This window comes from Bactrocera dorsalis, chromosome 2 (assembly GCF_023373825.1).
Source record: "Bactrocera dorsalis isolate Fly_Bdor chromosome 2, ASM2337382v1, whole genome shotgun sequence".
Taxonomy (NCBI): Eukaryota; Metazoa; Arthropoda; class Insecta; order Diptera; family Tephritidae; genus Bactrocera; species Bactrocera dorsalis.
In genome coordinates this window covers 91701159-91727835 of record NC_064304.1, presented here as the reverse complement: position 1 = coordinate 91727835, position 26677 = coordinate 91701159, and the positions used below count along the sequence as shown (strand labels likewise).

The window sequence follows — 26677 nt, the reverse complement described above, 5'->3', positions numbered from 1 at the left end:
GTTTAATAGTTCTCCAGAAATCTTGCCAACCGACTTCAAAAACATAGTTTCGAGAAAAGGCGTTAAGACTGCACACTCAGCTTAGTTGGACTCGAGGTTGTATCTTCACAACTAATACTCGAATCAACTTGAAAATTTAGTGCAATATTCTAGAGATATTGTAGAATTTAATAAGACAATAAAAAAATCGATTTTTTTTAACTCGTAAACCCACGCAACGGCTTAAAGGAATGTTTGTTTAAAACAAAAAATTTCAGCATTTTTTGCAGAGCACAAATTTTTAGGTTAGAACCAAAAGACCAAATAAAAAAAATATGTGGAAAAAGTAAGTCGTTCAATGCATACCGTTAATTGAACACAATTAAACATATCGCATTGTAACAATTAATATATATGTATATATAGTATATATTTCAGAGTTACATATATGATGATTAATTGAGTGGCAATGCTAATTTTTTAAGCCTAGGCTTTAACTGACATTAAATAATAATATAAAGTTTGTGCAATTAGTATGATTTTTTTCTGTGGTACAAGTATGTGTACTATATCCAAGTTGCATACAATTTTTATACTTTGGCGATATATTGTCTCACAAAAAATTCCGAAAATTTAATTGAATTCATTTTATTTCGGGAAGGCAATTTATAAGTTTAATGGTACAGATTTTGATTCGCCATAATTTGATAAGTAAAGTTATGTTAATTAAGTCTTTATTAAGGCTATCACATGTAGTTTTATTAAAATAAATTTAAATCAGTCTCATTAACTTTAATAGGTACATTTTACTTGACAAGCGTCTACAAAAAGCAACAGCTCAGCTCATTTTCATACTCAACTTCCTCCTTACAACACGCCTCTGTTTGAGTTTCATACTACTTAATATACAAACAAAGCAGCATATCCTTTACACTTTCCACACACACAACCACCACTGCGACTATAGCCCAGGCTTTATGCTAAACTTTACCTGCGAAATATAAAAAACTGTAGAGATTGTCCTTTGCGCTCGACGCTCGCTCAGCCGCGTCCTTCAGCCTTTCTAAACTTGCACTCTGCACTAATTTCCGCGCATAAACGTCGCACAAAAAGTTGCACTACAATTTTTTATCCATTTTGTGCTGTAATCAGCGAAGGAGCGATGGGGAATGTGGTAGCCAGGTGAATAAAGTTGCGACAGACATCGGAGGGAGGGAGACTTTTTGAGTAATTTTAATCCTTTTATTTCTTTTTGCCTGAAAATCTACACAAATGTGCTGCACGCTCGCGGAAGGGGCTGCAAGTGGGTGGAAGTGCTGGGCTGGTTGTACGGCAGAAGAGGCTTTTCTATGTAAAATATGCTAATGACGTTGCCGCTGCTGAAGTGAGCAGACGCTATGTGCTATTAAGTCTGCCACGATGCGACGCTCAGTCATTTATAGTACAGAGCAAGCATAAAAATATATACAAAAATTAAAAATAAAATTGCTTAAAAAATTTAAAATTGCAAAAAAGTGGATTTAGCGTTGCTGCTGCGCGTAAACTTCATTTATATCATTATTATTTTCTTTTTATGCTTTTTTGCAGCAAATTAAAAAACTTCAGCGCCAATTTGAACGAGTTGGAAATTGGCAGTGAGGTGTATGGAGCCAGCGCTCTCACCGGGCACCTGCTGTAGCGCAATTGCATGCAAACACCCAAACGTACAGACGAGATTGTGTAAAGTATGAATGAGTGAAATTCACACACACAGCTTCGCTGCAGTTGTGTGTGTGTGCATGTGTGCAGGTGGCGGTTTGGTCTGACTGTTCTGCAGCGTTAAATGAATTCGTGCAAAAAATGACATAACCAAACAAGAACAAGAACGGCGCATATTAGAATTAAAGCGGCAGCTAAAAGTGGTATCCGTCCCTCGATGTGTTTGTATGTGTGTACGTATAGATGTATTACTTTATAGAAATTCAAAGCAAAGCAATGCGCGCAAAACGGGATTATGCGCGTCTACTTGCAGCTTAAGTATAATGCGCTTTGTGCGCGATACGCTCGGCTGGGTGACGCCGTTGTAAAGCAAGTCGTTTTTCAAGTCTGTGATATTGAAGCTGTGTTGCTGTGGCGCCCGTTCAACCTTTTGAAGTTGACGTTTGCGGCAAAAAATGCGCAACGCGTAGTTAGAAGTTCAACTGAAATTGCCGTTATGTTTTTAAACATACTGCACTACTTCACCGATTGTTACCCACACTCTTGTCTATTATGACGGCACTTAACTGTTGACGCGTCGACGTAATAACCGTAATAACGGTTAGACCAGGAAGTGAATGAAACATGTTTAGAGCAATTTTTGTCCTTGAATAGCGGTAAATTGGTTGGAGCGTAGTTCTTGAGACGGAACTACTCAGCCTAGAGGTGAGATGCTGTAACGAAAGTAAGGTTTTTATTTGCCGCGAGCAAGTGTTTCGATTGGTACATACTACGTTCAGGATGGCCATCAACATCAAGTGATGATCAACACGTCAATAAAATAAAGGAATTACAATTTGAGAATCGGCGATTAAAAATTTGAGATTTTACTGACATCGTCGAAATATCGTAAGGATCAATGAAAACCATTGCTGACTTGAAGATCTAAGAAAACTGAACGCACGCAGTTCCAACATCACTCAGTTTTTCAGAAAAAGAGCGCTGAGTTACGTCTGTGAAACAATGCTTTCCGACTACTAGAATGCCTGAAACGTATTACTACTTGAATCTATGCTCACGATGCGGAAACAAACGATCCTCGGTGGTGACAAAAGTGAGCCGAAGCCGAAAAACAACGTCAAAGCAGGTTAAAGCAGGTCGAAAATAAAGGTTATGTTGACAGTTTTCTTTGATTATCGATGTGTGGTGTACTCCGAATTCCTTCCGACTGGCTAAACTGTTAACAAGGAATGCTATTTGAGTACTGTGCGTCGTATATACTATACTTAAAAAGAGTTAAGAATTATGGGCCGATAACTGTTATTTTTTGTAGTACAATAATGCACCGTCGCATACTGGATAGATTCTCTCTGAGTTTTTCGCCAAAATTTTAACTAATATCGTGCCGAAACCACCGTATTCGCCTGATTTAGCTCCGTGTGACTTCTGGCTATTCAGCAAACTCAAAAGATTGCACAAGGAAACCGTTTTGAGTCAATTAACTCGTGGATCGCTGCGCGTATTGAGGGATCCAGAAAAAACAGGACGTGAGTGAAGAAAAAAAAATATTATATACCATATTGTTAATGAGAGTACACCAAGATAGACAAATATCCTAAAAACTTCGTGTTAAAATTTATCAGTATAATTTGTAAGGTTAATGTCTTTATTATTGTTACAGGAGGATTATTTGCCTTACAAAATCTTTCGTGAAGTTCCTTTAAATCATATTTCTTAGTACATTGTTTGTTTATCACGTCACTATGGCAATATAAACGATTTGTATGTCAAAGACATTTCTATAACCCAACTGAAGCCCTTACAAACAAAACACTTGTGCAAAATGTGTAACGGAATATTTTCCGCCGTCACCTGTGTAATTGTATGTTTATTTGTCAGTATTGGCAAATATTTGGCACATTGAAATCAAAATGAAATACCAACATCACAATATCGGCGACATTTAATGCGATAAGCGCGCTCACTAATCTCACCCTGAAACCCGATTTGTCAGCGCCTTACGCGCTTGATTGCCTGCCTAAAGCAAATAAACTCGGCAGTCACCTTTTGTACGCGCAAGCCGAATGCCACACCCACAAACACCGTTATTCGTACATTGTCATCAGTCAAATTTACATTCATCCTTTGAAAACGAACGATTTGCTGTTGCGCGAATTTATTACAAAGCAATATAGAGTAGGTGAGGACACACACATACACACTTATATGTATATGTAGTAAAAACCTTATCCGATGCTTAAACAGCCGATTAAATTTCAAAGTGTCACCGAGCACACGTAACCTTTGTGTGACTCTGTGCTACCAGTGCATAAAAATCGATATACGAATGTATATGTGTCTTTACTCATATTTAGTTGTCTGTCGCCTGTATCCAGTCCCCGCTATCAGCTTGAGCTTTGGCCTTCTATTCGCAATATTCATGCGGCATTTGGCTTTGTTCGGTAATTCGATCGCCCGCATTTGCTCATCCTTTCCTTTATGCCTGCCGAAATAATTTCAATTTATTGCCTCACCTGCCTGTCACTTCGACTTACCGTTTTATTTATTCATACAGATTGTCTCCCCTTCCTGCACACAACACCCTCAAAAACTATCGTAAAAACACGATTTGAAGTCTGAATTTGCTTGGGTTGGCGAAAATTTAATCGAATCACTGAAATTCAATTTAAAGCACGTTTTATAGATTTTGATTAATTTATAGGCCAGAAAGTTAAGACAGATGAAAGTGCTTTTTCGACATTTGAGGATGATTTGAATATGCCGGATTATCTTGGAGACAAGAAAAGGGTACGGGAGTTTATAATTCAAAGCTAATCCATGAATAAGGAAATCAGTATTTGAGAAGTTCTAACTTTTCCAATTTTATACCTTAGAATAAAAGAGTTTTGTTGCAAAAAGTGTTATTCAATTATAGCAGATTAGTACTTCACAACTCAGAAATAGTAAAATGCAATAGAAAATAAAAAAAGTGAATAATTTCACAGCAATGCATTATACAATATAAATCATAAGTCGCTTAATATAATCGTAAATAAGAATCACGCAAGTAAAAAGTAATAAATTGTAAATCATCAGCATTAATCGTTAAATAATAAATCAGTATTCATTAATGATAAGTCATTAAGCCTACATCTTAGATCTTAAATCTTAAATCATAAATCTTTCATGATAAATTACAATTTCCAAATCAAAAGTCATCATTTTTATTGCTCTTTAATAATTAATTATCATAAATAAGAAATAATTAGGCATAAATCATTATCATTAATCGTTAATAAATAATTATTATCATAGATCATTTGTTCAAAATTGAACATGTTCGTTGCTGCCAAAAGCACGGACAACAATATTATATTTAAACCTTTTATATATTATGTTAAATAAGATAAGAAATAATCTTACTATTGATACAGTCCACTAATATTAGATATTTATGTTCAAATATATTGAACATACACACATATACATAAAATACTTAAAATGCATTGTCATGCAAAACAATAGCATTCAACAAACAATAACACAAATATTACTAAGGATAAGATGTTTACATATGATAACCCATGGGTTCTTAGAATACATTTTAGCAACTGCTTGTAAATGTACTCACATTAAAACAACCCAAGGTCACACAACATGTGCACTTGAAAGCAATACCATACCATGTAGCATAAACAATATGCTACATACATATGAACATACACACATACACATATATTTAGTTATTTAGGATATTTTGAAAAATAGTATATAAGGTTTCCAAATTACTAAATAAAACTAGAATGAAATATTCTCAGCTCGACTAAGGTCTTTATTTTTTCCCCCACCAGCGGTAAGAATTTAAAGATTCTTTGTTGAGTTTAAGTTTGATCTTACAAATCAAACAGTTTGATATATAATTCAAACATTTGGTCCTTCGAGCCGGATTGTTGGCTCAGCCAAAGAAAAGACCTGTATAAGGAAAATACAGGCAAGTAAGACCTGTATGAAAAAAAAATACAGGCAATATATGTAAAAGTCCTATTATATATGAATATATATAGGCAAATGAATAAGAAATTGTAAGACGGGTTCATATTCCCGCATATTTATATGATCACATAAGCCGTTTAGTACGAAACTAAACGCTGTGTAAAACTGTTTATTTTAAAAAAAAAAAAAATTATATATTCAGCGGCTGTGAATCGAGGCACAGCAAGGTCAACCAGGCGACCAAAACAATAACCACCAACTATTTTTTTTTTTAAAGAATAAGAACAGTTTAGTAAAAAATATTAATTAAAAATGTCGAACACTGCGGACATGGTACAAAGGAAAGGCGATCTACGCGTAGAAAGGATCACTTTTGAGAAGAAGCTACGCGTAGAAGACGCAGATACAATGATAGGCGTTATAGAGCAGGCAATTGAAAGAAGATCGAAAAGAATTCAATCTACAATTGCAGATGCAAAGATAAATATAAATAATAAAGACGAAACTGAAATTGAAAATTACGAACACCGTCTCAAGTTCTATTGGAGCTGCATGGAGGGGGATATCGCCAAATTGGCGATGAAGTACAAAAAGCCACGTAATGTTTTAGGATTAGAAGAACTTTTTGTTGAAATCACCAATACTTTACGTGTATTAAAAAAACAAAAGGAAATGAACTTAATAAAAACGAAAATATTGGAATTACCAAAAATAGAATTGCAAAAATTCTCAGGCGAATTCCGAGAATGGCAACCATTTAAGGAGCTCTTCGAGGAGTATGTCCATAATAATAAGGACATAAGTGACTCCAAAAAGATGAGCTATTTGAAATCTTGTATTCAAGGAGATGCTAGATTAATGGTTAGTCACCTGATAACGGAATCAGGTGCAAATTACAACACTGCTTGGGAATTACTGGCACACAGATATGATAACGTGCGCAAACAATTTAACGAACAGCTCAAAATGGAAATGGAGAAGGCACAAACAAGTCTCTCCGATTACCAAGCTTTTGCTCAAGAAAAATTCGCAGCACTCGAGTCACAACTGGAAGCACAAGATGTGGAACATAAGCGTACACTCGATTCGTATCGCTTAGAAATTGATAACAAACTCTCACAAAAGCAACAACAACTCGATGAAGCCGAACAACGCGAACTCAAATTAAAAGAGCGTTTCAATTTATTGGCGATTTCCGAGCAAGAGTTGTGTGAAAAATTGACTAGCACTGAAAATGCCTACGCCGCCCGCTTCCAGGCGGCCACAGAACGAGAACATAACTTGAATGAACGAGTGCAAGCGCTGACAAAGGAACTCAATGGGCTTAGAGCTTCCAATGAGAATAGGGAACGCGAGTTGCGTGACAAGTTAAATCTGTCGCAGGATGAGATTTCGGTTTTACGATCCTCACAGCGCAGCTTTAACGAGACCCTGGATCGCAGCAGTGGCATTAGTTCGCCATCGGAACTGGCGCGTCTGCAAAGTGAAGCGGATAGTTTGCATTGTGTGTTGGAGTTAAAACAGAAGGAGATTTCCAAGTTGACTAAACATAATGAGGAGCTAATGCGTGATGCTGAGGAACGTGGCATTTTGCAGAGCAAAATATCCTTGCTTGAATCAAACAATGAGATGTTGAAGTCAGAGCTGGATATCAAGTTGGAGAAGGAGAAGGACTTTCTTCGTAAAATCAATTACAAAACAAAAGGGCAAAAGGAATCTTGGAGAGCTACAACTGGAAGACAAGACGTTAACAGGTATTTTATTCCCCGGGAGAGTCCTCACTTCGGAGGAAGTAGGGAAGAGAGTTATCTTTTACAGATGAAAGAATGGATCTGGAACCGCCTGATGAAGAGCCAAATGAAGACAAGACAATTAAAGATGCTGACGATGGGGGTATGACAATGGAAGATGCAGTACTGAATCTAAGGGCCAAGAAGAAACGGATGGGATGTCTACCAATTATACACATACAACAATTACCGAAAGGCGAATGCAGTGAAGAGGAGAATACTAAGGTACGAAAAAAGAAGCCTCACATCAAAGGTACACCGTCGTCCGATGTGAAAGATGAAAAGTCAGCAGGATACCGTTTTAACGAATTTGCAGAAATAGTGATGAACAAACTAATTCAACATAGAAAGGTTCGTAGTCATCATGAACGTCACTTAGTTGGCGAACATGACACGATTAAAAACTTTAGTTACTTTTGTCGCCCGGGAGAATGTTCAAAATTGAACATGTTCGTTGCTGCCAAAAGCACGGACAACAATATTATATTTAAACCTTTTATATATTATGTTAAATAAGATAAGAAATAATCTTACTATTGATACAGTCCACTAATATTAGATATTTATGTTCAAATATATTGAACATACACACATATACATAAAATACTTAAAATGCATTGTCATGCAAAACAATAGCATTCAACAAACAATAACACAAATATTACTAAGGATAAGATGTTTACATATGATAACCCATGGGTTCTTAGAATACATTTTAGCAACTGCTTGTAAATGTACTCACATTAAAACAACCCAAGGTCACACAACATGTGCACTTGAAAGCAATACCATACCATGTAGCATAAACAATATGCTACATACATATGAACATACACACATACACATATATTTAGTTATTTAGGATATTTTGAAAAATAGTATATAAGGTTTCCAAATTACTAAATAAAACTAGAATGAAATATTCTCAGCTCGACTAAGGTCTTTATTTTTCCCCCACCAGCGGTAAGAATTTAAAGATTCTTTGTTGAGTTTAAAAAGTTTGATCTTACAAATCAAACAGTTTGATATATAATTTCAAACATCATTAATCATAAGTCATTAATCCTAAATCCTTCATCGTAATTTTAAATCCTATCCTATTCTAATCCATATACTTATACCAAATCATAAATCATAAGTACTCATCATTAATGACTCTTCAATATGCATTCATATAAAAAATGTCATATATCATCATCATCATTATTCAATAATCATAAATAATAAAAAAGTAAACAAAAATCAGAAATCATAACTTATAAGTTATAAGTCAAAAGTTATAAATCGTTAATCATTTTCATTAATCAATAATCAATAACTCTAAATCAGTAAATATAAATCATAAACCATAAATTATAAATCATAAAGCAAAAGCAAAAATGACAATTAATTAATTATTGATAATAATTCATAAATCAAAAATTGTTAATCATAAATCGCTAATCGTTAATCATAAATCCTAAAAAATTAATCATCATGATCGTTAATCGATAATCGTCAATAATAAAACATTAATCAAAAATCAAAAATCATAAGTAATAAGTCATAAATCGTTAATCAGTTTCATTAATCAATAATCAATAACTGTAAAGCATAAATTATAAATCATAAATAGAAAAAGAAAAATTACAATTAATCAATAATTAATCACAAATCACAAATCATTAATCATAAATTACTAACGTTAATTATTAATATTAAATCTTTAAACAATCATCATCATCATCATTAATCGTTGTAAATCATAAATAAATAAAATACAAATCATGAAATCTAAGCAAACAAATTATCAATTTGCATTTATATAATATACTTAAGTTATTGTGAAAATCAATATTTCTTCACATTTGGGCTACAAACTAAATTACTTAAGCGAATTTAGCAGCGACTATAAGTCACTAATTATTTAAAACATGAAACACAAATTATTAATCACCGATCATATGACATATGAAAAAACAAATCACTTATATGAGTCCTGCATACACGGTCCCCATCCCACGGTCATCATAGAATATATAACTAATCACAAGTCATAAATCATAATAATAAATAAAAATATTAATCACTAAACCAAAATTGATATCTTTTAATCATAAACTAACAATCATTGTTAACAGCACATACAAAATATGTAGTTCAAGCCATTAAGTTATTGCCTGCTTTCCACTATATTTATTTATTTCTTAGGTACGACCATTTCTATGCTTTTCACTTTATATTCTTTGGGAAAATGGAAGTTTTCCTAAAACTAACACGAGCTAAATAGCTGCGGGCTGACACGTTTTCACGCACCAACATCAAATTGAGCCCGCCCAGCCATAGCCGGTAATTCATAGCATTGTGCACATACTAATACACAACGGTATGTGTGTGTGTGCCAGTGATTGCCTACTGATTGCCCTCCATTTGCCTGCCGTCTGTTGGTTTTTAACGCACCTTCATAACAGCAAAATGGCTCCTGGAAGCCTAAACACATCCCTGCACGCTCGATTGCGCTGCGAAAATACGTAAAGTAATTTAGCTTATGCTATATATTTAGTTGCCTATGTGAAGCCTTATACACACGTATGTATGTATTATATATGATTTAAGCTTATTTGTTGGTGTTACAAATAATCTTGCCATCTGCCTGCAATAGCCCAGGCATTGATAAGCATACTTTTCTCTACGAGTTGGCAGCTTTTGTTTATTTACATACATACATATACAAATCTATGTGCGCATCGTAGGGAACATTACAGCAATATTGGTATCTTCGTCCAAGTTTTGTATGGCGCTGCAGTAAAGTCGGCTCGTGTGGAGCGGAAATGTTGGTTATTGGACGGTATTGTTGAAAAGAGCACAAATTCATTATGTACTCAACACGTGCTTACATGTGTATTAGAGTAGCATAGACTATGTGTGCGTGTGTGTGTGTAATGGTCAACTGTCAGTGTTATTGCTTTCTCTATTATTCTCCATGCAAATATACAGATGTTATTGTTGTTTTTGGTGTCAATCAATTCTGCTTACAAAGAATACACATACATATAAATATACGTGTATATGTATATGTCCAGTTTGTCTACTAATGCTTAGCGCACTTCTGCTTTGATATCTAATTGTGTTGCTCATACGCCACGTAGGCCGACAACACAGCAAGCGCTCTTCTTGAATGACTTCCGTTAGCTGGGTGTTGCTGTTATAGTTGTTTCTATTGCGCCCATATGTAAGCTGCCTTTAGTGTTGTTGTTTCTACTGTTATTCTAAATGTTTTATTATTAACATAACACACAGAAGATTTTTTCTGTTTATGGCATATGCCCACTCTAGTCCTAAGGACACTTACTCGTACTTCCAGCTTTTGTTTTTGAAGTACCTGTAGTATATATGTATGTATTCATGTGTGTGCATGTTTATTTGTAGGTTTTAGCTATTGTTTGTTGTTGTTTATTTATTTTAGGTGTTGTGCTAACCCTTGCGTCGTGCTATTATTGGTGTCGCCTTTGATCCTATTCATAGCTGTCATTTGATTGCCCAGCCACACTGTCACATGCTGTGCGCTCTGTTTACCTGCGATAGGAAAATCTATTGTTAGATCACGTCCTGTAAAATTTTACATATAAATTTATATAAATCTTAATAAGAGCGTTGATTTTGTTGTTGGAAGAGGCTCATCATTTTGAATGAGTTCCAGCCAAGGGTTTGTAAATAATTTTTTTTTTACATAAATTTTCTTAAGTTTTAATATTCCATGTAAAGGTCTTTGCGCTTCTATATAGAATTTTTTCTTGAAAGACTATACGAGTGCTTTCAAATAGCTTTACACAAGTTCATCAGTTTTTTTGAAGAAAACTAAGAAATGATAGTTGAAACTGATGACCATCTAACCGGATCACAAAAAAAGTTCATTTATTAAAGTGCGCTTCCTTTGAAACGAGCTTAGACTAACTGAGGACATCATGAGACCAAAACTGGCTAACTTGGAGGCCGTATAAAATCTATAGCTATTATTATCTTGAAATCCAAAAGTTGAAAACATGGCTTGGTTTGACTTTCTGCGGTGAGTTTATCTTAAACTTTAGAAAATGAAAATCCAGAAAAATGTCCAAAAGAATGTTGTACCTTAGTAAACTCTTAACAAATTTGATGTTTACGCTAACTTGTTACTTATTATTAGTCTGAAATTTTTGTTTTTTATATTTAGAACGCTCAAGTTAGGCCAAAAACTTCAATTTGTAATAACTTTGTGGTTGATGAAAATCAGTTGCGTTCTCAGTTACGTATTTAATAAACTCTACGGTGTCCAAAATCATACCATATTTTTCTACAAAGCTCGTGCTGAGAGAAAAGTGTTTCAGACTAGGATTTGAAATACTTGGTCTAAGATCGGAAGTCGTGAGCTGCTTAAGCTATATATAAAATAATCGTTTCTGTCCACTTTCAATTTAAAGGCGCTCTGTGAACTTTCCTCTTTTGTGTGAATTTCAACGCAGGGCTCCTTCGTTCAGACGGCCAACTTTATTTATATTATATATTAGGGTATATTAGGGTGAGTAAAGAAATGAATTTTTTTCTTTGAGTTGATGCTCTGAAACATAGGTCTCTAATTTTTTATTTATTTTTTTGGTTGATTTTTATAAAATATCCCTTTACATACTTAACTTAAGCGAAAAATTGTTTTTTTTTTTTTAAATATTACCTTAATTAGTCCAACTTTCAACCGTTAGTATCGGTTTGGTTTCTGAAAAAATATTAAAAGACAATTTTGTAGAGCGTTCAATATTCGTTCAAAATTAATGAGACGAGATATTGTTTTATGTAAGTAGGAGCGGGATATGACTTCGTATATATGATAATAAGCAAAAACAAAGAACTGTAAGGCAGAAGAGCTCATTTCAATTAACAGCTCATGCTGGGAGAGGTCTTCGTACATGTGTCTAAAAACCTATTTACCAGAGTACTAAACGAAAAATAGTATCCGTTTTTTCACTCACCCTCATATGTAGCGAATATGTAACTGCCAGTTAAGAACGAGGCACATTATTTGATCAATCTTCAGATCTTAGCACGAAAATGTCCATCTTCTTCATCTGCAAACATTCAAAATATGGTCCAAAGGTGAGTATAGAGTTCCTTCTTTAATTAAAATTAAAGTCAACTACCAAAAGTGACATTTTGAATCAAATCTGATTTCAATTTTACGCTCGCTTTTAAAATTAAGAGAATTTATAAAAACGTCTTTAAGGCGTTAAAGCCATCAGCTAAATATTTAAGCGTTGAACGTTGAATATTTACATTGAATTAGTAGCCAATCGGTAATTTAATCCACTTTGAGAATTAATTTGAAATCTCCACGAAATTATAATATAAAAACTCTGTAAACAACCTTTTCTTTCTGCCAGATGGGAATATCATTTTTATTTGAACTAAAAAATTTTGGCGAAAATAAATGCAACGGCGTTCAAATAACACAGGCAGAGCTTGTTAATCTAATTATTCAGATATGGCGTGTAATTTTAAAAGCAAAAAATACAAAATAAAAACAACAAATGAAATACCCAGATTTTTTGCCTTGCACCAGTGAATAATTGCCAGGACACATTTCAATTGTCTACCAACTGCTTGCACTGATATATACGCAACGTTATTGTTGTGGGTGTGTTCATGTATGTGCTGTGTTGTGTAAGTAAAGGGCGGCATAACTCATTGTATTGTTTACAATGTCCACTTCAATTTGCAAGATGAATGGGTTAAGATTGTCATTTGCTGTGAACAATTGGATGTAAGGCGAAAAGGAAGCGCACAGGAAGGAAGCCAGCTGGATGTCGGCGCGCAGCACTCCGCCTGCGCGCAGACAAGTAGGCGGTGCGTAAACAAAGCTAAAACATCCTGTTTTACCTTCTTTTGCATTGGCACGAACCTCAATTGTTCCTCAATTTCTATTATGATTATTTCTTTTGGCATCGCCAATACACAAACACACACACACTTACACTCGCAAATGGTTGTGTATATAAATAATAACAGACAGACATTTGTGTTTCCATTAACACAAAGTACAAAATACAGAGTATAAATACAAATACAAATACAATGCAACCGCCCAGCGTCTTTCAATATATCATTGTTGTCACAATGGTGTTTTCATTCGGATATGATTTTTTCCTTATTTCGCCATTTTCTTACTTTTCCTTTTGCTTATATTCTACTTTCATTGCAGTGCCAATTTGTTTGTTGTAAGTATATTTACTGGTGTTTGCAAGTGCTCACGCTGCTATCTGTCTTGCTGATTCTGTGCGCTTCTTTCCCGTAATTGTATTTGTGTTTCGGCTTGTAGTTACTGCTGATTTTATTGTTGCCTTACGCTTACTCCCTTTTGTTATCCTGTGCAAATTTTGTCCTCTTGTTCGTTTCTAATCCCCTAAATTGTCGTAAAGCGCAAATAAATTAAGCGACCCCCCAATAAGTCTGCATGTGCCAACATAACTTCCATATTTATGGTTTTAGGTGTACTTGTCCTTGTACATATAATTGTATGTATGTATGTAGGACTGCATTCATACCGCGTGTGTGTTGGTCAATACTTCTGTGCACTTCCATTGGCGATTGTCAATTGCAGAAAAATATGAACTATTATGGCACACTTTATTGACTTGGGATTTATCTGCGAAATTGTTTCGAATAAAGCATAAGAATATCTATGCTAGAGAGTAGTAAGATTGTAAAGAAAATGTTTCTATATTTTTAAATTATACAGTAATATTAATGCAAGAATTTAATAATGACATTGTGAATTTTTCTTAAATGTATTTACTACAAAGCTCAGTAAATAAATATGGCTCATACGCACTGTCTGCCCTTCATATATTATATTATTGTAAACTAGATTATATCTATACGCTTTTCAGCTAAGTGCACAATACAGCTATGTAAGAGTTTTAGCAAAATATATTTAATATATATATATAAAACATTTATATTTTAGGGTTGGCTTAGTGTGACCCTCCGGGAAATCACTGATTTTCGCAATTTTTTTTAAATGTTGAAACTAATTAATCAGTCCGAATTTTTTTATAAATAAATACATTCATGAGGAATAAAAATGATTTTTTTATTTTTATTTATAACAAAAATATCGATTTCTCTTAAATTTTACACCGAGGAAAAATATGGTGTCAAATATTACTCATACGCACTGTAATACCTATAATATTTAAATGCACATTCAACTTTATACATTTTTGTGCATTTTTCATTGAAATCTGACAACTGATTATTAGATTATTATAATTTACAAAAAAACGCTTTGAAAATTGTATGCTAGCGTCAAATTATTGAAAAACATACACATTAATTAAGCCGAAAATTTCGCTGGAATTACTGATTTTTATTATTTTTATTTTTTCCATTTGTTTTCCAGTTAAAAACCAATAAAACAAGAAACTGCGCATTAAATATAAATTTCTGAGAATAGTTTTTAATGATTATGTATTTTAAATTATATTTATTTTAATACGCGCAAAGGATCGGAAATGTTACTTTTAATTTACATTAACAGAAGAATTGCTTTTCACTGCAATATTTGCCACTTATCGTACGCAAATCAGTATTAATATATTCTTTTGATTCAAATCCTGTGTATTTACATAATTTTTATACTCTCAATACCTAAAATAAACTGCTGCTTCTTGCATTTCTTCTTATTTAGCACAATACCATAATATTATCCTATTTTTATTTGTTGTTATCCTATCTTCGATTTTGTATATGTGCATTTATTTATTGTGCCCATGAATGGTGTTTCAGGCTCGTTTTCACATTATGCCATTTTACACACACACACACACACACATGCATATATATCTGTGTGTTCAAAGCGCTGCTTGTCTGCGCTCTTGGCAATGTTGACAACAATGCTTTTGTTGCTGTTCTATTTAGTTCACATTCGTTCGCCAGCTGATACAGCTGCTGCTGCCATCGCTGCTGGCGCAGTTTGAGATAAATGTTGTGAACTTCGTTTCAGCACTGCAGCATCTTCAGGCATCAATGGCTGTGCTGCTTATTTCTCAACTTCTTCTTGTGTTTCTTTCGTTTCTTTTATTGTTCGCAGTAAGATGCCGTATTTTGATTGTGAATTGAACTGATGTTGATTGTGGTTCTTTCGTATTTTTTTATTTCTTTTTTGTTTTTTCACTTTTTTCACTTTTTTCGTTATTTTTCTTACTTTTTACTTTTTTCTTTATAATTCTTGCTTTTCTATTTAGTTGTCATTGCCAGTTTTCGTTATTTTTTTGTGCAAGCATTTTTTCTTATGCTATGCTTTTATGTTTTCTGGTCCCATTTTGCATTTGCTTCAATCGATCTAGTTTATTGTCTCTTCTATTCACGTTTTATTGTGATTGTGAACATCAAATGTGTTTAATTTTATATGTCAGAGTGTGGAGAACCAGTTTAGGGGATGCATTGAGATGTATTATATATACGAATATGCAAATGGTTTATAATATTATAAAAGCATATAAAAAATGTAAGAAAAATGTTTACGATTTCCTGATATTGATAAAAAATGTATATATGTTATATAACACTGATGTTAGCCTTTCCGAGGTCGACCAGATTTCGTTTAAACGTTTCATATTAGTATAATATCATAATATTTTTGAACTTAATAACTTAATCCTAACCGTCTTGCCCACTTAACCACTTGTGTACACATATAAAATTATTGAAAAACATTTAAAAGTGCACCTGCAGCAATGTTGTCCACAAATTCTACTTGCAAGAATATCCGGCTGTCTATCAGTAACAGTTTCTTCTCATCTACTTGAGCATTTCTCTTCAATTCAATCGATTTATTTCTACTGCCGTTGTTGCTGTAGCATGCTTTTATGTTGCCATACTTATCTTCCCCTCTAAGCGATTTTTCTTTCTTCTGCTGGCGCATTCAATATCCTTCTTTTTTATGAGTTGTGGCATATAGCTTGATGTCCTTACATAACGTCAGTGCGCTTTCGATATTTCTTCCAGTTGTCCTGCGACATTTGCGCAAATCCTTATGACAGCTATTTGTTTGCTAGTTTGTTACCTCTTACTTTCCTTTTTAGTTTTTGCTTATAACAGTTTTGTTTAGGTATCCCGTTTGTTTTCCAAATGCTCGTGTTTGTGTAGCTCTTTAAGTGCTTTTATTCATTTGTTTATGTTCACCTGCTTCTTGTTTACTTTTTGCTGTCATAATTTTGTTTAACATTGTTTGTGCTCTTTGTTGTTATTGCTGATAATGATTTCCAACGATTTCTATTGATTTAATATGGACTTTGTGTATGAATATGTAAGTCCAAACGAACTTAGTGGAGGAGGTTCTGTTTTTTGAAGACAATTTCAGTCAATTTTCGGTCGGTTATGGGGAGGAGCACTGCTGAATATTGAACTGCATTTAAGATATATTATTTCGAATGTTTTCATAAAATTTGGCTAAGTATCTCTGTGATCTAAGAATAGCCTTTGTTGTGCTCACAAAGAGTCAGAAAACTTGACAATTTAGAATATATTTTCGACTTTAAAAAATAAGCAGCCGTTTTATAATTATGGTTTCCAAAGCTTACCCTCATTACAAAAAGCTGTTAACTAGTCTTGAAAGAACTCTTTTAAATATGTGTATATGAGATATGGAATATTACGAATGATACTTGCAAAAAAATTTTTTGGATTATCATCCGTCTCCCTTTTTCATCCTCCCATCATCCGCCGATCTACCTAATTCGTTTCATTTCAACTTTATCGACGATTTATATTGGATCTATCCAATCTCATATACACAACGAAAGATCCAAGTTGAAATTTCTTTTAGTTAAGATATGGAGTTAGATGGTAGAGACTTTCGACAAAAATTATACAAAACAGTTTTTTAAAAAGTAAAATATGGTATTTTTAGGATACTGTAGATTTAAAGAGATTTTTCTACACAAATTAAAATCAATTAACAAACTGCTCGAGTCTCCTTCACTCTTCATATGCTTTAAAAACTACTGCATAATTAAAAAATATACATATTAAATAATATGTGGCATTTGTTTTCGAAATAAAAAAGAACTGAAATATGTTTCTTACAATTTCAAAACCACCTTTAGTATGCACACTGTATTTAGTGCACGAAAGCATAAAAGGGAATGCATAATGCTCGACGCTCAAGTGCGTGTGTGGCATTTTAAAACTAACGCCTGACATTGTCACTTTTTCATAAATAATGGAATGAAAGACAGGCGCTTTTTCTTTGTTGCTTCTTTCGTACGCTGTGCACTTTTGGCGAGAAAAGTCAATTTACGCTTAACGAGAAGAAGAAACCCGAGTTCAAGCAATGCATATACATATATTCGGAATCATCTACATATATATTTTTTTACATAAATCTAAAGTGGATCCTGTAGGAAATGTAAGCGAACTGAGATATACAAGCAAATATGTTTCCAACTCAAACATTAAATATATTAAACATTTTCGAAAACAGAAACCAAATTATACTCGTATGTACTTGTACATTGGTAGGTACGTATGTTTCTCTTCTCTCTCGGTTTAAAATGCTTATTCAAAAGTAACGAAATCCGTTGAAAAATCATTGCTAAACTATTCTAATGGAGAAGGAAAACTCTTTTGTCAGATTTTTCAATTATCTTTTCATAGTCGCATTTCCTATAGGGTGTGTAGTTGTTTTATCTACATATTTACACAAGTTGAGAATTTTATGATTCTTGCAGCGTAAGGATTATAAATCAAAATCACACAAGCTTATGCTTGCGCAAGCACTTTTATGTATACAGTTGCTTTGTGTGCATATATAGGTGTATGTATATATATACACATTATTAAATTTGCATAGATATATATACATAGTTGTGAAAACTAAAGTTGAAATATAAAAATTTGATATTTGAAATATAATCGTAGAAATACATAAGTAAAGATTAACGATATAAAAATAATAGTTTAAAAGTTTATATAAAATAAAGGTAGTTTAAGTTGCAGTTAAAGGAATTAAATACAAGTTAAATTTTTTTTGTATTGTTAACTTTTAATAACGAGGAATTAATATTTGTCTCTAAGCAAAAATGAGTTCCAGTATTAAAGAAGTGTAATATGATACTGCAACAATTTTACACGTACCCATGGCAAAGCGCAACCTTCAGTAATTTTATAAAATATTTCCTGTTTTAAAGCAATTTATAAGTTTTTCTTGACCTGTGCTATGTTATGACGACTCTAGGCTTCGTCCTAGAAAATAGTTCTTAAGCTGATCGAATTAACTTAACATCAGCTAACTTAATAACGCCACAAAGCATGTACTTCTGACCTGAGTTCTACAATCTTTTCAAGGTATGCTAAAATCTTTAACCAAAACAGTTGCATAAAAAATCTTCGAAAATTTACTACAATTATAAAATGAAAATAAATTATGTTAAACTTTATTCCTAAGTTCACATAAGAGTTTATGAGCTATGAATTGCTTCAAATTTATACATATATGGTATATTAAAGTATGTTGAAATGCAAATTTTATGTGAAGTGCAAATTTTTAGCATTACCACTTAGCATTTGCACACTCCACCTTTATGTAGATGTACAGACATATAACCTCTACAAAATAGACAAAGCAAATGTGTGAGACTGCTTACAGTATGTTGAGTGTTTTTATATATACATATAAATATACTCGTATATATACATAAGTGACACTCATTCCTGCATAGAAATATGTGTGTCTATAGTTGAGCGCATACATGAATGCTACTAGTTTTAATTCCACAACGCACAGACACGTGAAACTCGACAAGAACGCAAGAGCAAGCGTTACATTTATAAACTAAATACATGCATGGCAATGTGTGTATATATGAAAATATATTTAGAAGTGTGCACACATTACTATTGTGGAGCACAGCTAGTCGGATATTTATATTATATTTTAATGCAGGTGAAGGTCAGAGCAAGTTGGCACAGTTGGGCGTCTAGGCTGCCGTTGACCCAGGGGACGCACAATAAGCCGCAGCAAGTGAATGCGTGAGCACACATACATATGCAGAATGTGACATGTGTACCCAATAACCAATTATTTAACCCTTGGGAAATCTATGGCACTACGGTGTCACAGTGTTTTGTTAGTTTGATACAAACTAGCGAATATTTTACGATTTTGCCCAGAAAATACAATAATTGAGAGATTTGGAAAACTTCTTCTCTTACAATTTGCTGTCTTCACTTGCTGATGAAACGCAAATGTTTGCTGGGTACGCATATATAATGGTAGAAAATATGCTTGCGTTATGTTTTTGCGCCTAGAAATATACCTTGATGTACAACAGAAAAGCTTTAGTGTGTCGAGCATATACATACTATATGTGCAGCGCTTAGTAAAGCGCTTGTACTGCTCACGTTTGTTTTTTTTCTACATGTTCTAAAGCACTTTCAAAATAAAAATCTCCACTTTTACGCATTCACACATACTTATACGCATGGACGGCGAAATATTTAGTTGGCATTGTGGCGCAAAAGTTGAAAAAAATTGAATGAAAGCGTGAAGTGTTGAATACACAAGCAAGTGGGTCGGAGGAGCGGGAAAGTAGACAATAATAATAGGCGCAAGAATGCGGAAAATAATTTAATTAAGAAGATAAAGTGGGAAATGCATGAACATTTCTAGATATATACATATGCATAAGCGGAAAATTAAAGCTGTGACCGCAGATGTTGCAAAAATGAGGTTATTTTTTGCAGGTTTTGCTGATTATGCGATTTTATAACTTAGTTGTACGAGGTAAATTAAATATAATTTTTACCTTAAGTTCGATTGGGTGAGTGATTTGATTGATATTATAATGAATTTCAACACTTGATCGGTCGAGCTTTGATTTCACGAGAGAATCTTATTAGAAATCTAGAAAACTTCTATGAACTAGTTTTTTGCTGAAAAACTGTTTCAAGCAATATCCAGTCTGAAAAATACAAAATTTCTGTATTATATCTTAGTTTTGCAAGCTTTAGGGTATTAGCAGGTTTTATGAAAGTATAAAAAATGTTAAATTTCTATAATAGCTTAGTTATCACCTCTATACGAGCAGAGGTCTCACATACCATAAAAGGACGGCTATAAACTCACTGGCATCGCTTTCCAGGCATAAATAGAAAGAATCAAACTGGCAAAGAAGCACACACACATACACATATATATACTTATACATATCTTTACATTCATATACTATGCAAATACATATATTCATAGACCCATGTGCAGGGTACTGCGCTTCTAACGATGTGTCGTTTTGTGTCTTGTCATTTGTTGCTCATAATTACATATCAGCATATTTGCATAAATTACAGTTTAACAAGCCAGCTAGTAAAGCAGTCATTCAGCCAGCCAGCCATAACGACAGTTAGCAGGTTGTTGGTTAGACGTGTTAAAACTGGCAGCTGACATTGCGTGTCACGTCTATCAAACACCAAAAAAAAAAAATTAAATTAAATAATTAAATTTATAATGAGTGTCTGGCGGGACATATGTATGTATAAGGTCATGTGCTGTTAAATATTTATGATGTGTATAGATACACATACACAGATATTAACACAAACGAGTGGGATCAAGAAAAAATTAATGAATAATTACTTTGGCTAAGTAATAGAAAATTGCACGTTTGCTTTTAGAAAGAAGCCCTATATGTTACTAGACTATTCACTCAACTTATATATATTATACAGTATGTATATATATAAGTTCAATATTCATATATGATATATTAAATAAATATCTGCGAAACTTTAAAACTATTGCGGCAGGTCATTAAGTTTTCCTGAATTTCTAAAGCTATTAATTTTACACTACTTAGTTCTCTTCCTAGGTTAGGTTAGGTTAGAGGGCTGATCAAAGATCGCACGTGGACTACTATATATAGTCCTTTGTGAGACCATAGAAAAGAAGTACTTCTGTGTTCGAACTTATAGATTAGTAAAACGATTAGTAGTGGGATGTATGAAAGTGGACCGCATACCAGTGTTTAAGCCTTGACCTCTCAAACGCGAGACAGTCAATAAGAATGTGTTGAGTTGTTTTCACCTCATCTTCTTCCATACAGTTTCTGCAGATGGGCGTCTGGCAAAGAGATAACTAAATCTCTTGCGATCGATCTTGGACCAAAAAGTTTTTGCGACAGCACCGAAACAGATCAAATCGACCGATAGCGGCTGTAGAGTGCCTTTTCTTGGTAGGTCATCAGTTTTAGAGTTTCCTGCGATTCCGCTGCGACCTGGCACCCATACCAGATTTATTATAAAAACACTCGTTGCTATTGATAGCGCTGTTAGGCACTCTTTGACAAGCCCTGAACGCACGGTTAATGAGGCTAATGTAGCAGTTCTGCTCTGCTTTTTCACTGTTGAAAAAGCTTATTTGTTAGGAGCAGAAACCTTTAGTAGAGAGCGGTGGAATACCGGTATTGATATTCAGCAATATCACAGAATTTTCTCGAGCACTACCGAACAATGTAAAAAATATATTATAAAAACCTTTGTGAAGTGATAATTATTACGTATTTTACCGGTCATCATTTAAGTCAGTTTAAGGCTTTGAAAATATCAAAATTTTTTGTTTGGCTGAATGCTCTTAAGGTGCCCAAAAACATTATATAATTGATAAAATAGTAAAAACAATTAATGATGATTCTTATAGTCCTGGGTCGCATTACAGACTATCGAAGAGTCGGTTGCTCCTTACATAAATACAGCGACTTTTTTGGACAATTGTTAAAGGAGTTTCTTTGAGCTCTGTGTGGAAACCGTCGGCCAAGGATATGTGATAGTTTTCCTACATATCTACAAAAACAAATAATCTTTCTGGCAATTTAAAGTTTCATTCAATAACTTTTCTACTTAAAAGAGAAGCAAATCTCATCAGTGAAATAATAATTAAATTGTAATATATTTTAGTTAGTATCAAAAAATTATTGCAATTTCAGTTATACTAAAATAACAATAACACTAAATATTTGTGGCTGTAAACTAAATATATAGTCAAGTATGCTAGTAAAGTTCTTCACAGCATGCAAAAGTAAACCTCAAGGGTATATTTCGGCCAGAAAATGCCATTTTATAAACAGCCCACAGTAGGAATCTGTGGGTCGGCTTGCACCAAGATTTGCAACGAGTGGGAACAAAAGAAAGTAGACATTTAACAAAAGTAAAGATCTCTAAAATGTATGCAACGAAAAGCTGCAATATAACAATATGAATCAAATGCGTTCATTTACTGCGACTTATATTCTGTTATAGAATTAAGCTTGAAATTACCAGATTTCACTATTAAAATTTCTATCTGTCAAGTAAATATTTGCAAATATTTTCAATCACGGACCTTGGCATATTTGTTCACAAAATTAATTTTCAATTAAGCTGACAAAACTAAACTAAACGCCTTAAATGTTTTTGTAAAGTTTAGCTTTCGCATTTAAATTCAAATTTTAGGACATTCGCATTGACGCAACAACAGCGCTGTAGCGTGTGCTGTTGTTGACGCCAACACTAGGCCACAAATTTATGCCAATGTTTTGTGGAGTTTCTACGCGTAGGCAGTTGGTTAACTATAATATTTTTCTGGCATTTAAGCTGATGGTAAACTCCCGGGTGATTGCCATCACTGTGAGCATTATCCTTTGCAAATTAGACACCAACACTACATTGCCACAACGCAGCTTACAGCCATAGTCGTCTCCACACGTTCCATATTAGCCTCTGCCTTTGACGACTTTCGCGTGTTCCGCCTTGCTTGCTTGCTCATTTGCTTACATAGCGCTGATGCTACCGATGTTCGTTCGTTAAATTTTAATTTAATTACCCCTACCCTGCTCTTCGCTGTAGAGCAACGTAGCAGCCGCAGTGAATGCGTTGAGCTTGAAGCTGCGCGCTGTCGTGCTTGTTATTATCCTTTCACCGCCAGCTCTTATTGCCTGTCGTCCTGTCGCGCTGCCTTGCCGCCCGTGACCGCTCCAGCGAAATATCTCATTTTTAATTGAAAAATCAATGACAGCGGCAGTTCGTGTTTGTGCGCTGCGCCGCTATTTCGTTGATTAGTTGTATATTAATTATAGTCTAAAGTTATGCCAAGCGCTGCGCACACTTTCAGCCTGTCGCTGAGGCTTTCAAACTAAATTTGACCCTAAATTGCGCAAATATGTGTCTAGTTCCGCCTGCGGTTTGACGCTTTGTGTTTCAGCGAAAAATATTTTGCCTTCAAATTTTGTTGCCCGTGTGGTTTGTGCGCGTCTGTTGGTAACTGTGCATGTGTAGATGTATATTTTGAATTTGCTACTACAACTTTAAATTGTAGAAGTTTCAGTTTTCCAAAATCCCTTCATAATCTACGTGCACCTCGAGCGCCATTACTGCGACCATGGTCGGAATTATTATTGGGAATTTAATTATTAGCATTTTGTCAGTCTCAACCTAGTTGGTCTATGAGAAATAGCTATTTGCCTTGTAGCATATTGCAATAAAATTAAATTTCTGAGAAACAAGCTTTGAATTATGTCCTTCAAAGCAAATAGATTAGTTGAAATACTCCTACACATACACATGTATATAACAGTGCTTAGTTTTAATTATAATAATTCTTAATTGAAGGGATATTGAAGGCAGTGTAGACAGTTTTGGAACCAATGTCTGTCAATCTGTGCTCTTTATTTATTGATTATAAATAATTAGAGTTTGATATAATGAGAGCTGTATTTATTAATAGACTTCTTAGCTTAAGTAACAACTTTTGTGATCAAGGCTTTTGGGATTTTTACTAATTAGTATAATAGCATATTTAGCTAGTTGGTATTAATAGTTAATTGGAGAAATTTGCAAGCACAACAGAAATAGTTTTCTTCTCAATTCGTGACATTTCAAATATTGCAGAGCCAGTGTGTTAACAGAAGTGCCTTTGGCATAACCAAAACTATATCAGAAATATGTAGAAAAGTACACCTAAAATATATGAATATATAACCGAAACTATAACCAAAACTATACCCAAATATACATAATCCACATCAAAGTGACCACTTTTGTTTCTTATCCACAACCACAACTCAATACTACACTTGCCTATACTTGCCTTCATATCAAATCACTGCTCAATTCAATTTGGCATCGCCTTAATAGTCTTAGCCACTTAACAACTTATGTTCACAATTGGAAATTCACTCATTCATCATTAGCCAAGCGTAAACAATTTGCACATTCAACTATTTTCCTCAATGCCGCCAAGTTGCTACAGTTGCACAGGTGTTGGCGTGTCTGGGTATGTCGTAAGGACATTGGCTCGTGTTTGCACACGCTGACATGTCTGAAAACGGAGTATGCGAGAGCCTAATAAGTTTTATGAGCATTGGGCGCACACAACAAAGCATTTATGTTATTGGCAAAACAAAAACGGCAAAAGATTGAAATCATTATGCCACTATTACATAGTAGTGGATATTTGTGTTCGAAGGCTCCACATTGGCGGCTAATAAAGTCTCACATAAACGTATGCTTGTGGGCTTGTGGGCTTGATGATAGTGGGCGATAGGCTGTCACTGACTCTTATTAGTAATTTGATGCCGATTGATAGCGCGTAAGAGTGAGAGAAGGTAAAAAAAATTGGCTTTTCGCTGACAAATATTTAAATACTGAGCCTACGTTTCGATAATTATTCGAGTCTGTGAATCCGGTTTATCCTGTTTATACTCGTACCTAAGCAAATTTCTCAGAACACAATTAATTGGTATAGATTTCTATATATATATATATATATTTGAGCGAAGAACAATCTGTTTGTACTCAAAAACCATGAATCATATTTCGTTTTTGTTCAGATCTCAAAGACAGTATATTGAATAACCGCATAGCGATAAATTTTAGGGTTAGTTAAAAAAGCTTCAAACGTTTTAATATAGTAAAATATGTAATAGATGTAATTTTTAGAATGAAGTTGGAAACCAAGTGTGTCCACTGTCTCTCCAGTTTCCACAACAGCCATCGAATATGCCAGTTGCGATGACCCCGTTTCCACTCACATACAAACATTGGTAAAATGTTTAAATAAAATTCTTAATTGCCTCAAACTGGCAAAAAAAAATTATTTTTATTTTTATGCTACTGTGTTAATTGGCAATCGGGTCATCGTCACGACTTCGTCGCATCGACGCCCATTGTCTTCTTCAACATAGGCAACACGCAGCCATTGTTGGTGCAGCAAACAGAAAAGAGCTCCAAATATCCAGCCATTCAGTTCAACTGTCAATGAGTGGCACAAACATACACACACAAACACACATACATACAAATATAATTGAAAACTCAACTGTACTATACGGCTATGCCATTTCGAAAAGCGGAGCCTGTGAGTTGGTACTGCTGATTTTGACGCTAACCGTTACAGTTGTGGCAAAAAGCGTTGAGTGCCTGCTGGTGTAGCGCAACCTTCGCTTTGGTGCCTTGTACTTGGTGTACTCTTTAATTTCTTCATTCCTGTTGTGAGTTGATTGCCGCCAAGCTGCAATTTGCCTGCTTGCATGGTGCGCTCTATTTTATTTCATTTTCATTGCCTTGCCTCCACTTTAGTTGATTTTATTTAATTTCTTCGTATATTTCTTGCTTTGTATTTACCTTACAGTAGCTGTTGCTGTTGTTGCTATTGTTGCTGCTGTGTGACGAAAAGCATACGATTGCGAATGCATAGCGAGTGAGGGAAAGAGAGGCAGAGAGCGTGAGTGAGCGGGAGCATAGTGGCAGTGGAGTGCACTAAAGTGCAATTATACAAACGGAAATTGCAGCAAACGGCTGTAGTTCGGGTAACGGTAAAGAATGCTGGTTGAGTATGCAGGTCCTACAGGCAATTGTAAATTGCAATGTTGCAAATGTAAGAGTATATATACAGCGGCTTATACATACATATGTACATATACTTGTATACATATGTTCATCAAAACTATACATACATACATATAGTTATAGCTTTGCATGTGTGTGGCTTTTGCCACTACGTTCGTACTCCTTTGTGGCAGTTACATACATGTATGTATAAGTTCTCGCATGTTTGTGTGTGTGTGTGTGTGCGAAAACACTGCGCTGCTGTCGCAATAAAAACAAAGAGTTAATTAAAGCAAAACAAATTTTCAATTATCATATTGTATGTAGTTAAAGCCCTGCAGCTACGTAAAGCACACAACCACACTCGCTGGTATCTA

General features: G+C 34.3%; 2 protein-coding genes across 4 annotated transcripts in view; both read left to right on the top strand.

The window, feature by feature from the left end:
* The window catches only part of LOC105230323 (uncharacterized), a 187572-nt gene that overhangs the window by 33004 nt on the left and 127891 nt on the right, over window positions 1-26677 (top strand). The window lies entirely within an intron of this gene.
* Window positions 5962-11712, top strand: LOC125776171 (glial fibrillary acidic protein-like). The gene is made up of 4 exons (XM_049447069.1): window positions 5962-6247; window positions 6365-7395; window positions 7446-7790; window positions 11629-11712. Exons 1-4 carry the CDS (start codon window positions 5962-5964, stop codon window positions 11710-11712), a joined length of 1746 nt encoding a protein of 581 aa, XP_049303026.1.